We start from the raw sequence: 12,821 nt of genomic DNA, 5'->3' as shown, positions 1-12,821 counted from the left end.
AAGCCAGATGCACAAGGTGGCACATGCATCTGGAGTTCATTTGCAGTGGCTGAAAGCCCTTAGTGCACCCTTCCTTCCTTCTTTCCTTTCTCTGTCTCTCTCAAATAAAAATATTTTTAAAAAGAGACAAAATACTTGCTTAAAGTTAGTTTTGAAATGGTCAACAGCTTTGCAAAACTTATCAGATAAAAAACCTCCAAAGTTGCTGGGCATCCTAACACACCCTTTTAATCCCAGCACCTGGCAGAGGTAGGAGGATCCATGAGTTCAAGGCCACCCTGAGACTACACAGTGAATTAAAGGTCAGCCTGGGCTAGAGTGAGACCCTACCTTGGAAAACAAACAAACAACCAAAAAAAAATCTAAAAATCTGAGAAGTTTTTGCATTTACTGGCAACATGCCTCAGAGTAAAAGATTTTCAGAGAGTCATGTTACAATTTATCTTATTTCTAATTAAGTGAATACAATTGCTGGAGTCAATATTTTCCTGGCACAATTATGGCTTGGGTATTACGTCTTCTATGAAAAGAATCTGTGGACTCACTGGTCCCAGTTGTTAGCTGCCACCTACAAGCATCCCCTCCTACCCTTATTTTTCTGTAACATTACTACAAATGTTATCCATACAAAAATCTGCAAAACAGCCTGGCATGGTGGCACATTCCTTTAATCCCAGCACTGGGGAGGCAAAAATAGGAAGATCACTGGTGAGTTCAAGACCATCCTAGACTACATAGTGAATTCCAAGTCAGCCTGGGCTAGAGTGGGACCCTACTTCAAAAAACAAAACCAAAAAATCTGCAAAATAGCATGGGGTGGGGGTGGAGGGGGGTGGCACATGCCTTTAATCCCTGCACTCAAAAGGCAGAGGGTAAAATGATCATCTTGAGTTCGAGGCCACCCTCAGACTACATAATGACTTATGGGTCAGCATGGGCTAGAGGGAGATCCTACCTCGAAAAAACAACAAAAATAACTGCAAAATACCACTAGAATATTGGGCCCACAAATCAGTCAAAAGTACCCCACCCCCCCTAAAAAAAAATTAAAGAGATGACACCAATCCCGGAATGGAAGGATGATTTGTGAAGTTCCTGGACTGGGTTGTTTTCTTGATTTATGTGCCCTCTTAACCTAGAAACTAACATTAACTATGTTTCTTCCTTGTGGCCAAGGTGTGTCAACAAGCTGTCGAAGTGTCACCAATTCACAATGAGCATCTGTAAAATACAAGTGTCCAAATTCCCCTTTCAAGTTTAATTTTTAAAATTTAAAGGTAATATATTAGGCCGTTTTTTTTTTAGGATTTAAGTTCGTCTGATATTGAAAGAAAGTAGTACATTTCAGGAGGCTGAGATAGGTGGATTAAAGTGAGTTCAAAGCCAGCCTAGGCTACAGAGTTAGTACCCTTTTGGGGGGGGGGAGGACAGGGGGACAGACAGAGAGAGCCTCAGCCTCCAGACAAACAAAAAACAAAGAAAAAGACTAAACCATTAGTCGTAGAAGAAATCCGAGTGACATCGTTTTATTTTCAGAATCACTCCTTTCACTACCTTTTGCTAACATCACTTCCTCTCCACTCACTTCCCCCCCCAACCCAGGCTTTCAGAGAAATCCGTGATGCACACCGACCCTCACACTCCAGATTCTGAAAAGGACCCCACTGTTCAAACGAGAAAGCCCCATCTACCTTCCACACTTCCTTCAAAGTGCACTGCCCTGGTGATCTTTGACGCCGTCCGGTAAACACGCCAGAAGCCCCAAATTAGATCCCCAAGGGCTCCTTTTCTTTCTTGACCAGATTTCTCTAAGATGACTGCCCCTAACCTTTCCCAAGGCCAGGTGACCCTCCCCTATCCAGCAGCCCCTCCCTCTTGCAGCCGATAACCATCCTTCCCCCGGCCTTGGTCAGGGTGGTGGTCAGTTCCCACCGGGGGACCTCCGCCCTCGCCCGGGGGGGGGGGGGGCTCACAGCGGCCCGGGGCCGGCTCTCCCCCATCCCTCGTCCCTCATGCCCACGGCCACAGCCCAGGGCATGTCTTTCCAAGACCCTCACCTCTCTGCAGACCACGGCCCCTCCCAGCCTCCCTCCGGCGCCAGGGGACCACGGACCCCTCTCGGCCTCAGGCGTGGTCAGCGCCGCCCGAGGCCGTCGGCTCCACCACGTCCAAGGCCTCGGGGTCCACTGCGGAGCCGACGGGCCCGGCCGGCTTCCCTCAACCGTCTCCCTCCGGGCTCGCGAAGCCTCCGGCTCCACCCCGACACCCCCCCACCCACACGCACCCTCGGCTTTGCAGGCGCACCCCTAAACAAATCTAGCAAACAAACAAAAAAAAACCCCTCCCCTTCTCCTCGGCCTCCGGCGCCCCGCTCACCTCCGCGGTGGGGGTCGGACACCCCGGACCCACCTCCGACTCGCCGCCGTCCGAGGAGTCGTCGGTGTCCCGGGTCCTCGGCGCCCCGGCCGAACCGAGCGGCGGGGGCGGAGCCCGGGCCGGGGAGCCCGAGCGCAGGCTGCAGCGCGGACGGCTACGAGCCGGCATCGCCCCGGCCCCCCGTCGGCGCCGCGCCGCTGCCAGCCGAGCCCAGCCGAGCCGAGCCGGAACTGCCTCGGGGGGCGGGGCGCCGCCTCGAGGGGGCGGGGCCAATGCCGGAAGGGACGCGAGCTCCGGGAGGGAAACCAGAGGCGGGGGGGGGGGGAGGGGGGAGGAGCCCGAGAGCGCATGCGTCAGGCCCCAGGTCCCAGGGTGGAGGAGGAAAGGAGGTCCTGGGTAGGAAAGATGGCTCAGCTGTTAAAGACGCTTCCATGCAAAACTTAATGGCCTGGGTTCAATTCCCCAGTACCCACATAATGCCAGATGCACAAGGTCTGCCGCAACCCTTCTCTCCCCCTTTGCCCCGCCTCCTTCTCCCAAAGAAAAGGGGTGTGGCACAGGCCTTTAATTCCACCTCTTGCCTTTAATATCCCATTACTTGGGAGGATGGCTGAGAGTTTGAGGCTAACCCTAACCCTGAGACTACACAGTGAATTCCAGGTCAGCCCCAAGTATCGATATTACTTAGTGCCTACTTTATTCTGTCAATCTCAAATGCCTTTATGCACATGTGTATGTATGTATATATAATTTATATGTATGTTTTGTTTTTTCGAGGTAGCGTGTCGCTCAAGCCCAGGCTGACCTGGAATGTTCTCTATGTAGTCTCACGATGGCCAGAAACTCATGGATATCCTCCTACCTCTGCCTGTGCTGGGATTAAAGGCATGCACCTCCACGCCCGGCTCTCTAAAAATGTATTTATTTATTCACTTGCAAGCAGAGAGAGATAGAAGAGAGACAGACAGACAGAATGAGAATGGGCATGCCAGGGCCTCCAGCCACTGCACACAAACTCCAGACACATGTGCTCCCTTGTGCATCTGGCTTACATGGGTACTGGGGAATCGAACCTGTGTCCTTGGGCTTCCCAGGCAAGCGCCTTAACCGCTAAGCCATCTCTCCAGCCCTCTCTAAATGTTTTATTTAAGAAAGGCAAAGGCTAAGTATGGGTGCTTCAAGGGCCTTCTGCCACTGCTCATGAACTCCAGATGCAAGCACCGCTTTGTGCATCTGGCATTATGTGGGTTCTGCGGAATTGAACCCAGGCCATTAAGTTTTGCATGAAAGCGTCTTTAACAGCTGAGCCATCTCTCCAGCCCTCCATTCTTCTTTCTACAACACAGATAAAGCCAAGGAACATAGGCTCAAGCTAGCATTCCAACCCCAAACTATCATCAGAACCTGTGTTTTCATGCTACTGTTGTACCCTACCCTAACAAATGGGCTTCCCAACCCAACGCCAAGCATTGGCAGAAACCAAGTTCGAAGCCAGCTGCAATGTGCCATCTAACTCCTCCTTGGCTTGCTTTCCTGAGTGGTGCAGGACCAGACTGGGTGACTGAATGGGATGGGAGCAGGTTCCAAGGTGGGCAGGAAAAACTGCTTTCATGGTTACCCTTTTTTTTTTTTTTTCAAGGAAGGGTCTCACTCTAGCCCAGGCTGATATGGGCTGTAGTCTCAGGCTGCCCTCAAACTCAGGGCGATCCTCCTATCTCTGCCTCCCGGGCGCCGGGATTAAAGGTGTGTGCCACCACGTTCAGTTCATGGTTACCCTTAGTGTGGTGTTTCTCTTGAAGCTAAGACTCCAAGACTAGGGGTAGCAAAGAACCTCCTCGCATGGTGCACATACCCTTCCAAGCCTCAATATGCAGTTGCATGAGAGGGCAAGACATCTCCTTCGCTGAAAACCAGCTCTGGTAGAAGGACAGGAGTGATTTCTCTTCAGTTTTCAGTCAGGCTAAAAGCCCTGATAGGCAGAGGCCTCCTTCTACCAAAATATTTTCTATGCCAAGCCTTTTGGCCCTCAAAACCTAGGGCAACACTCGTCTCTCTTTAACATAGGCCCTTCAGCTTTCTTTTGAGAAATCAGCTATCTTCACTATGGGACCAATGGTTCATGTCTTCCTCCATGGACTTCGTGGAGACACACTTTAGATACTTTCTTCCATGTCTCTGAAAATTGCCCCTGTGTTTCATCCAGAGATCATCCAAGATCCAGAGACTTCATCCAATAGACATTAGGCCAGCCAGTTCTCCACCCTCTAACCTAGTTCTCAGAACCAAACGGCCTATGCAAGGGTTCTAATTCTGCTAATTCAACTGTTTCCAACAATCTGCTGTTAGACACAGCGATCCTGTTTTGTTTGACCCTTGCAACAATTATCTGAAGCATGTGTATCTTTTTTATTTTTATTTATTTGAAAGAGAGAGGAGGCACAGATAGAGACAGAGAGAGAATGGACACGCCAGGGCCTCTGGCTGCTGCATAATATCTCCAAACACATGTGCCACCTTGTGCATCTGACTTTACTTGGGTCCTGGCGAATCAAACCTTGGCCCTTTGACTTTGCAGGAAAGTGCTTTAAACACTGAGCCATCTCCCCAGTTCGAAGCAGGTATATCTTTTTTCTTAATTAATTAATTTTTTTATTGACAACTTCCATGATTGTAAACAATATCCCATGGTAATTCCCTCCCTCCCCCCACTTTCCCCTTTGAAGCAGGTACATCTGTGCAGATGAAAAACCTGAGGTTGAGAGAGGAAGTGACTTAAAGGGGTCCAATTCCATTTTGAGGGACTTTAGGGATGGGGACTGCCTTGGGAAAAGCAGGTCACGTCCTCTCTGGAGGCCCCGGGGGACTTGCTGAGTCACTTACTTCTGTCCCACCTGTCCCTGCCAATCTCCCGGAAGGAGAAATGACACTGGAGATCAACGAGTGACCTGACCACAGAGGCGAAGGGATGGGCAAGCTGGCCCATGGCTGAGGCCTCCATCCCAGAGTTGGGGGTAGATACGGAAGGCGCACCTTGTCCCAGCGTCCTGCAGCTGGAAGAACTCCTGAGGGCGGGAAGGGTCTCTTGCAGCCATGTAGATGAAGTTTGGCCCAACCTCTTCATAGGAGATGCGTGAGTAGCTGCTGCCAGAGGGTTGTGGGAGCAGGGACAAGGAGAAACAGTTTTGTCCTGAGCACCCCAGGCCAGGGACTTCTCCCAGGTGCCAGGAATAATGCAGTGACCAGTTTAGATCACCAGAGGGAGCAACTCTTTTTTTTTTTTTTTTTAGTATTTTATTTATTTGAGAGAAAGACACAGAGAATGGATGTGCCAGGGCCCCCAGCCACTGCAAACCAACTCCAGATGCATGCCCCACCTTGTGCATCTGGCTTTACAGGGGCACTGGGAAATCAAACCTGGGCTCTTTGGTTTTGCTGACAAGTGCCTTCTCTGTTTAAACCATCTCTCCAGCCCAGGGATTTATTTGATTTTCCTGTCTGAAAGATCAGATCTTCCCAGAGGGTCCCTGGAGTCTTCGGACATACCCAGGATGGCTAGCCAATCTAGCAGTAGTTGGCAAATCGCATTTGGGGTGTAAGATGGGATAGACAGAGATCCCTCCTTCTGGTCCCAGTATCCTTTATCTGGACTTAAAGTGGGTGGAGAAGCCTGACCAGGGGTGAATCAGGGAAGGTGTCACCTCCAGGTATTTGCAGATTAGACACTGGTATGAGGTGGTGTGCAAGACAGGCTGCATGCGGAACGTGAGTAGGTGAGCATGGGTCAGAAAGGGAGGGGCAGCCAGTTCTGAAGGCTGAAGCAATCCCTTCCTTCCCGCCCTGCCTGGGGACAGTCTGTCCAGGGAAGCAACAGGGGTCTAAAGATACCCTGTGCCTTCAACTCTCCCATCAGAAAACTCTGGAGCTGGAGCTGAGACTGGGGCTACAGACCCTAACAGGAGACGGCTGAGTTTAGCTCTCTTTCACCTTTATGGTTTCATCCCCCCAAAGCAGGGGTTGGGCAAAGTCTCCTTCCTGCACCCATGGCTCAGCCAAAATCCAGCCCACTTTCTGCCCTTCCCAGGACCACAGCAAACAACCGCTTCGAGCTGTGGAAGCTGGGCATCACGCATGTGCTGAATGCCGCCCACGGGGGACTCTACTGTCAGGGTGGTCCTGACTTCTACGGCAGCAGTGTGAGCTATCTGGGGGTGCCAGCCCACGACCTCCCTGACTTCACCATCAGCACTTACTTCTCTTCTGCAGCTGACTTCATTCATCGTGCCCTCAACACACCTGGGGGTAGGGCTGGAGCCCATCTCTCACCCTGCTTACTTGTGGGGTACAGTCTCATTCTCATTCTAGCCCAGGCTGACCTCAAACTCAAGGCAATCTTCCTACGTCTGCCTCCCAAGTGCTGGGATTAAAGGCATGCGCCACCACACCCGGCCATTTTTTTAAACTTATTTTATTGTATTTATTTGAGAGAGAGAATGGGTGCACCAGGGCCTTCAGCCACTGCAAATGAACTCCAGACGCATGCACCGCCTTGTGCATCTGGCTTACGTGGGTCCTGGGGATTAGAACCTATGTCCTTTGGGTTCTCAGTCAAGCACCTTAACTGCTAAGCTATCTCTCTCCAGCCCTATAGAAACAATTCTTGCTCTGCAACAGTGAGTCCTGGAAAATCACTTTTTGATAGTTGGATATCTGCCCCAAAGTACTTTCAAATGAAAATAATAAGATACCAAGGGTCCCCCCAAAGGCTCTGAAAAAGCTAGGGCCTTGCATTGTGTTCATCCTGGGAGGTGGCTGTGCCCCTTGGCTTTGTGATCCTGGGCCAGCCTGTATCTCTGGGCTTTTGAGTTTCCTCGTTTTTGTAATAGGCATGGCTCATATCTCATCACAACACTGAAGCACTTTGACATTCCCTTTTATCTTCATTTATTCATCCATTGGCTATTCATTATCTGTCAAGCACTGAAGTAAATTCTAGGAAGCCAGATTTAAACAAGGCAGAGTTCCTCCTAATGGAACTTGCTAATCAAACTGGTGTTATCCTGAGTGCTACTGATATGACAGGGCAAATATGAGGCACTACAGAAACACCCACACCAGAGGAGCAGAAGCAGGCTAGGGTTTCCCCTTACAGCAGTTTCCACTGGGCCACATACAGAGCTGCTCTGTGAGTCAGGCAACACCTTGAGTGGTCAGGAAAGCCGATGGAGGAAGCTGTGCCTCAGCTGAAACTTAGTGGATGAGTAGTGGAAGTTAGTCAGACCAAGATCAGAGAAACACTGTCCAGGAAGTGGGAATAGCACGGGCTGAGGCTGAACGTCAGGGGCCATGACAGCTTCAAAGAACTGAAAATTAACCTGTGATCCTACAGCCAACGGTTGAAGTGGATAATGAGTCGAGGTCAGGAAAGGCCAGCTCTCAGGCTCTCAGACGCTTTCATTTTTTTTTCCCCCCTTTGGTAGGGTCTCACTGCAGCCCAGCCTGACCAGGAGTTGACTATATAGTCTCAGGGTGGCCTTGAACTTACGGTGATCCTCCTATCTCTGCCTCCTCAGTGCTGGGATTAAAGGTATATGCCACCATGCTTGGCTCAGACACTTTTTAAAGTCATGTTAAGGATCTGGATTGGATCCCAAGGCTTGACAAAACAGATGTTTTTCTTCTGCTTGAAAAATCAGTAAACTGGCTGAAGAGACATAGCTCAGTGGCTGAAGGCTTTCCATAGAGACTTGAAGATCTGAGTCCAAACCCCTAACACCCACTAGGCATGCTGGAATCCCAGGACTGGGGAGGCAGAGACGACGCCCACAAATCTCTGGGGCTCACTATCTAGCTAAAGAGCTCAACTGCTGAGCTCTGGGTTCTACAGGAGACTGTCTCAAAGCATAAGGTCGACAACAATGGAGGAAGACACCCCCCCCCCAGTGTTCATCTCTGGGCTCCATACATGCACACGCACGCACACATCACTCCCCACAAACACATGAACAAGCACACACACACCACATATACATACACACGCACACAAAAGCCCGTACAGACTGAGGGACTTGCTTGAGGGTATGCCCAAGGCAGGAGCAGGAAATGGAACTGGGGTCCCCACGTCTTCCTGTAGTGGGCCGGCTGGTGGGAGGGGAGTGACTCACCAAGGTGTCTCCCTCAGCCAAGGTCCTGGTGCACTGTGTGGTGGGCGTGAGCCGCTCGGCCACACTGGTCCTGGCCTACCTCATGCTGCACCACCGGCTGTCCCTGCGCCAGGCCGTGATCACCGTGAGGGAGCGTCGCTGGATCTTCCCCAACCGAGGCTTCCTCCATCAGCTCCGCCAGCTGGACCAGCAACTGAGGGGCACGAGCCAGATCTGAGGGGCCAGGTGAGGCGGGGGCATGGGGGCAAAGTTGGGTATAGTTGACAGTGAGAAACCAGGTGAGGGCCTGGACAGGATGCATGGGATGGAGTGGGCTGGAAGGGCTGTATGTGGCTGGAGTGAGGGTGGGAGGCAGCCTGGCCCATACCCAGCCTCAAACTGCCAGGCTTACCCCCCCCACCACGCCTACCCAACATCTCACCAGGGTCGGTGGGTGGGGAGTGCCCCTGTGGGACCCGTGCCCTGTCACTCTGAGCCCACCCAGATCCTTTAGGCCCCACAGAGAAGAGGGAGGAAGAGGGCGAGAAGTGTTATGTGGAGGAGAGGAAGGGGGCCTTCCTACCTGCTTCTGCACGCTGCCCTGCCTCTGCTCAGCGCCTCTGGGGAGTCACCAAATCCCCAGGGAGCAGCACAGCCAGGCTGGGCTGTCTTACACGTCTACATCAAGCCCTGTTGTATAAGCTACCAAGAGGAGACACGTTCCCCAAGGGAATGGTAAGTTCCCAGTCTGCTCTTTGTCCCCCAGGCAGAGCTCAGAAACCTGGCCAAGATTTAGATCTCTGGGGCCTTACATATCATGACCTGTGACCTCAGCATCTTGCTTGCCAAGCACCTTGGCTTTGGGGAAGTTGGTGGAGCAGGGCTGCTGGGTCACTGCATAGTTAATAAAGGTGACATCCACACAATTATCTGTGTCCTTGAGAACCCCCCTGGAGCTTGGTAGAATACCGCCTGTACAGCTGTACCCAGGCCGAGGACCCTAAAAGTGAGGAGGCAGTGGAGAAAGGGTATCTCTCTCCACCAGCCGTGCATGTCAAACTTACCCTCATCTGTCCGTGCACCCGCATGCACTTGACCTTGCACGGGGCACTAAGCATGTTTAGTGAACAGCTCTTACTCCTCTCCTATCAAGTCCCAGCTGGCCCGGGCCTTGGCGTACCTTGCTGTAACATGACGTGTCATCTCTCCCCCAGAGCCAGTCCTTACAATCCAACACAGGGCTCTGCCACTTCGCCTCCCTCACCCTCACCCTGTTGTTGATGCTGCTGGAGACTCTGGCCCAGGCAGATGCGCAGAAGATGAAAAGAAGCCAGTGTGGGGCTCACCTTCGAGCCCACACGTCTACCTCCTTTCTCCTGTGTCCTGCGCCACCTCTCCGCCACTGTCTTCGGTCCCCGCAGGTAGGAGTGGGCCATCTTCTCCCTGCCCAACTACCTACTTGCATGCCTAACACATACTATGACAGACATCTCTGAGCCGTCTTGATTGGCTGAGGCCCGGGCCTAATGAGATGCCTGGCTTGGTGCTGACCATGCCATGAGACTAGTGGGCAAGTTGGGAGTGGCAAAGGGGAAGCTGGAAGGGAGCAGACAACAAGCTTTATAATTAAACTCAAATCAAAAAATAGAAACGGCATCAGCTGTGTGGAGACAGGCGGTTGGAAGCCGGCAGCACAAACTGCCTGTCAGAGAAGACCAGAGCCTGGGCCAGATACTCCCACAGGTAGGTAAGTGGCCCTAATTCAGAGGCCCCTGTGCATGCTGGACAATGGGGACTAGGGCACCTTTGCCCATGTGTGGGGGGCAAGTGTGAGGGTTAGGTTGAGGAGGGAAAAAGCATCAGCAATAGAGGAACAGGGAGAGACAGGAAATCCTGGACTTGAATTCTGCCTTCCCAACTGTGCGAGTTTAGGCATCCTGCTTAATCTCGCTGCGCCTGTTTCCTGATATGTAAAATGAGGTTGGTAATACTGCTTCCCAAGAGTACTGTGACGATTCCATATGAAAATGTAAGTTAGGGGCGGGCGTGGTGGCACACGCCTTTAATCCCAGCAGAGGTAGGAGGATCACCATGAGTTCGAGGCCACCCTGAGGATACAGAGTAAATTCCAGGTCAGCCTGGGCTAGAGTGAGACCCTACCTGGAAACACCAAAAAAAGGAAAAAAAAAAGTAGGTTAGTACTGAGCTCTGTCTGGTACATAGCACATCCTTCCTTAATAAGTAGTGGATATAGTAATTACTGCTGGATAAACAAACATCAAGAAATAAACATGTCACTGGCATGGTGGCACACACCTTTAATCCCAGCACTCAGGAGGCAGAGGTGGCAGGGTCACTGTGCGCTCAAGGCCAGCCTGGGCCTACAGAGTGAGTTCCAGGTCAGTCTGAGCTAGAGTGGGACTGTATCTTGAAAAAAATAAAAGAAAAGAAATAAGAAGGTCAACACCAAAGGAGACTTACTATATACCTGCCAAGGCTCAGGGAACGTTGTGGAAGAGGGGTGGAAAGACTCTAAGAGCCGAAAGGTAGGAAGGAGTATCCTGAGGCATGGCCCCCTCCCCCAGAGGCTGACTAATGCATTCACAGCCCCAAGGTAAATGACAGTAACCCCACCAAGAAGGGCCTTCAGTGGCATGGGGACAGGAAAGAGGGGCTATATGAGGATAATATGAGTGGAATGGAATAAACACATTTGTCCATATAATAAAGTTGCTTATTACTACAAAAGAAAAAGAAAAAATTAAACAGACAATGGCTGCAGGAAAGGCTTAGAGGTCAAGGCACTTGCCTGCCAAGCCTCCTTGATTCCCCAGTACTCATGTAAGCCAGATGCACAACGTGGTGCATGCGCCTGGAGTTTGCGGTGGCTGGAGACCCTGGTGCATCCATTCTCTCTGTCTCGCTCGAATAAAAATAAAATATATACAAAACCCTGTCACCCCATGAAAAGCTATCCTCTGGCTGGGATATGGCTGAAGATGAGTAATTATAGTAATAATAAATAACAATAGCAAGTTGCCCTGTTTATTGGGCCTCTTCCGTGACAGACTCGATAGCAGGCATTTCCCAGTCACGATTCTGTGGGATTCTCCCAGCTCAGAGAGGCCTACCCAGATGCAAGCTGCAATCCAGAGAATTCCTGTTGGGTATGTCCTCCTCCAGGGCCGCACACGGGGGAGATCCCATTGCCACCCACCCCTGGTAGCTACCAGGTGCTCCCCAAAAAGTCCCAGGTGGAGTTTCAAGAAGTAAAGCTCTGAGATCCACCCTGTGCCTCCTGGGGAAGAGAAGGAAACAGAATGGGGTAGCGAGGGAGACCAGGAGAGAGAGTTCCTGAAGCTACAGCTAAGGAGTTGGGTGGCAAACAGCTATCCTGCCCTAGGAAGGCTGGGCCTGGCCGGGGGCCTCGGGCAGATGGGGCGATGTGCTAGGACGCTATGGTTCTGGGAGTGGGTGGAAGACAGACAGACAGAGAGGAGAGACACAGATGAGAACACGCGTGTGCACCTGAACAGCGGAGGGCACCGAGGCCAGGTAGAGCTTGCACGAGTGTAAAGGGAACATGCTGGGCCCGGCCCTACAGGATTGGGCCCCTTTTGTGGCCAAGAAGATATGGAAGCAAGCGCGAGGCAGGGCTCTCCATGAACCAGGACTGGGAGTGGCAGAAACCAGAGGAGCTGAGGCCGCAGATTCCCCTTCCTTGGGTCCCTGGGTGGATGGCTGGGCCTGTCTCTGACAGGTGAGCTGAATTCCTAGTTGGCCTAAACAGACATCTGAGCACCAGGAACAATGCCCTAGGTGGGAGCCTTAGACCAAGAAGAACCTCTGCTCTGCAGCTCTGGGTTGGATCTCCCAGGGAGCTGAGGCCTGAGCTGTGCCCTAACAAGCCCCCACAATCCCTCACCCTGCCGGAGCCCCAGGAGCAGCCTGATCTTGCTCCCCACAGTTCTACTGCCTCCTCCTCTGCATAGCTAGGCTGTGTAGCCGCCACTGGCCACCTGAGGGCAGCCTCACCCCATGCCAAGCTCAGCAGTGCTAAGAGGTGCCGGCTGCTTTCCCAGACCTGGAGTTAGAGCGGGGCCACATTGGTCACTGAACTGTCTGAAGTTGGGGACTTCCACCATTCTGATATACCGCCCTGCCGCCTGCCCTGTTGTTACTTCATAAACAAACAATGGAAACGCAAAGACTTTCAAGAAGTAAAGCAGCCCCGTTATTATTATTATTGTTTGTTTTTTTCAAGGTAGGGTCTCACTCTAGCTCAGACTGACCTGGAATTCACTA

General features: G+C 51.8%; 2 protein-coding genes across 3 annotated transcripts in view; one reads left to right on the top strand and one right to left on the bottom strand.

Moving 5' to 3' along the window:
• Samd8 (sterile alpha motif domain containing 8) overlaps nucleotides 1–2,513 on the bottom strand; it is a 39,668-nt gene extending 37,155 nt beyond the window's left edge. The window contains exon 1 of one of the 2 annotated variants that reach the window (XM_045137780.1): nucleotides 2,377–2,513. The gene's annotated coding sequence lies outside the window, so the exon portion shown is untranslated. The remainder of the gene's footprint in view (nucleotides 1–2,376) is intronic. The other variant, XM_045137781.1, reaches the window with a different exon arrangement.
• A 2,844-nt stretch (nucleotides 2,514–5,357) lies between these two features.
• On the top strand, nucleotides 5,358–8,754 carry LOC101608793 (dual specificity protein phosphatase 13). The gene is made up of 3 exons (XM_004657825.2): nucleotides 5,358–5,506; nucleotides 6,458–6,675; nucleotides 8,555–8,754. The coding sequence occupies exons 1-3, from the start codon at nucleotides 5,358–5,360 to the stop codon at nucleotides 8,752–8,754; spliced, it is 567 nt and encodes a 188-aa protein (XP_004657882.2).
• Nucleotides 8,755–12,821: the final 4,067 nt, after the last annotated feature.

Source organism: Jaculus jaculus, chromosome 18 (assembly GCF_020740685.1).
Source record: "Jaculus jaculus isolate mJacJac1 chromosome 18, mJacJac1.mat.Y.cur, whole genome shotgun sequence".
Lineage (NCBI taxonomy): Eukaryota > Metazoa > Chordata > Mammalia > Rodentia > Dipodidae > Jaculus > Jaculus jaculus.
Note: the sequence above shows the minus strand (reverse complement) of the source record. Positions and strands in the feature narration are given on the sequence as shown.

Bases quoted from the DNA above. Each gene is read 5' to 3' on its own strand.
- LOC101608793 (XM_004657825.2), top strand. From the start codon at position 5,358: ATGGCTGAGGCCTCCATCCCAGAGTTGGGGGTAGATACGGAAGGCGCA. The intron at 5,507-6,457 runs GTGAGTAGCTGC...TGCCCTTCCCAG, and splicing joins AACCTCTTCATAGGAGATGC to GACCACAGCAAACAACCGCT. The intron at 6,676-8,554 runs GTAGGGCTGGAG...TGTCTCCCTCAG, and splicing joins TGCCCTCAACACACCTGGGG to CCAAGGTCCTGGTGCACTGT.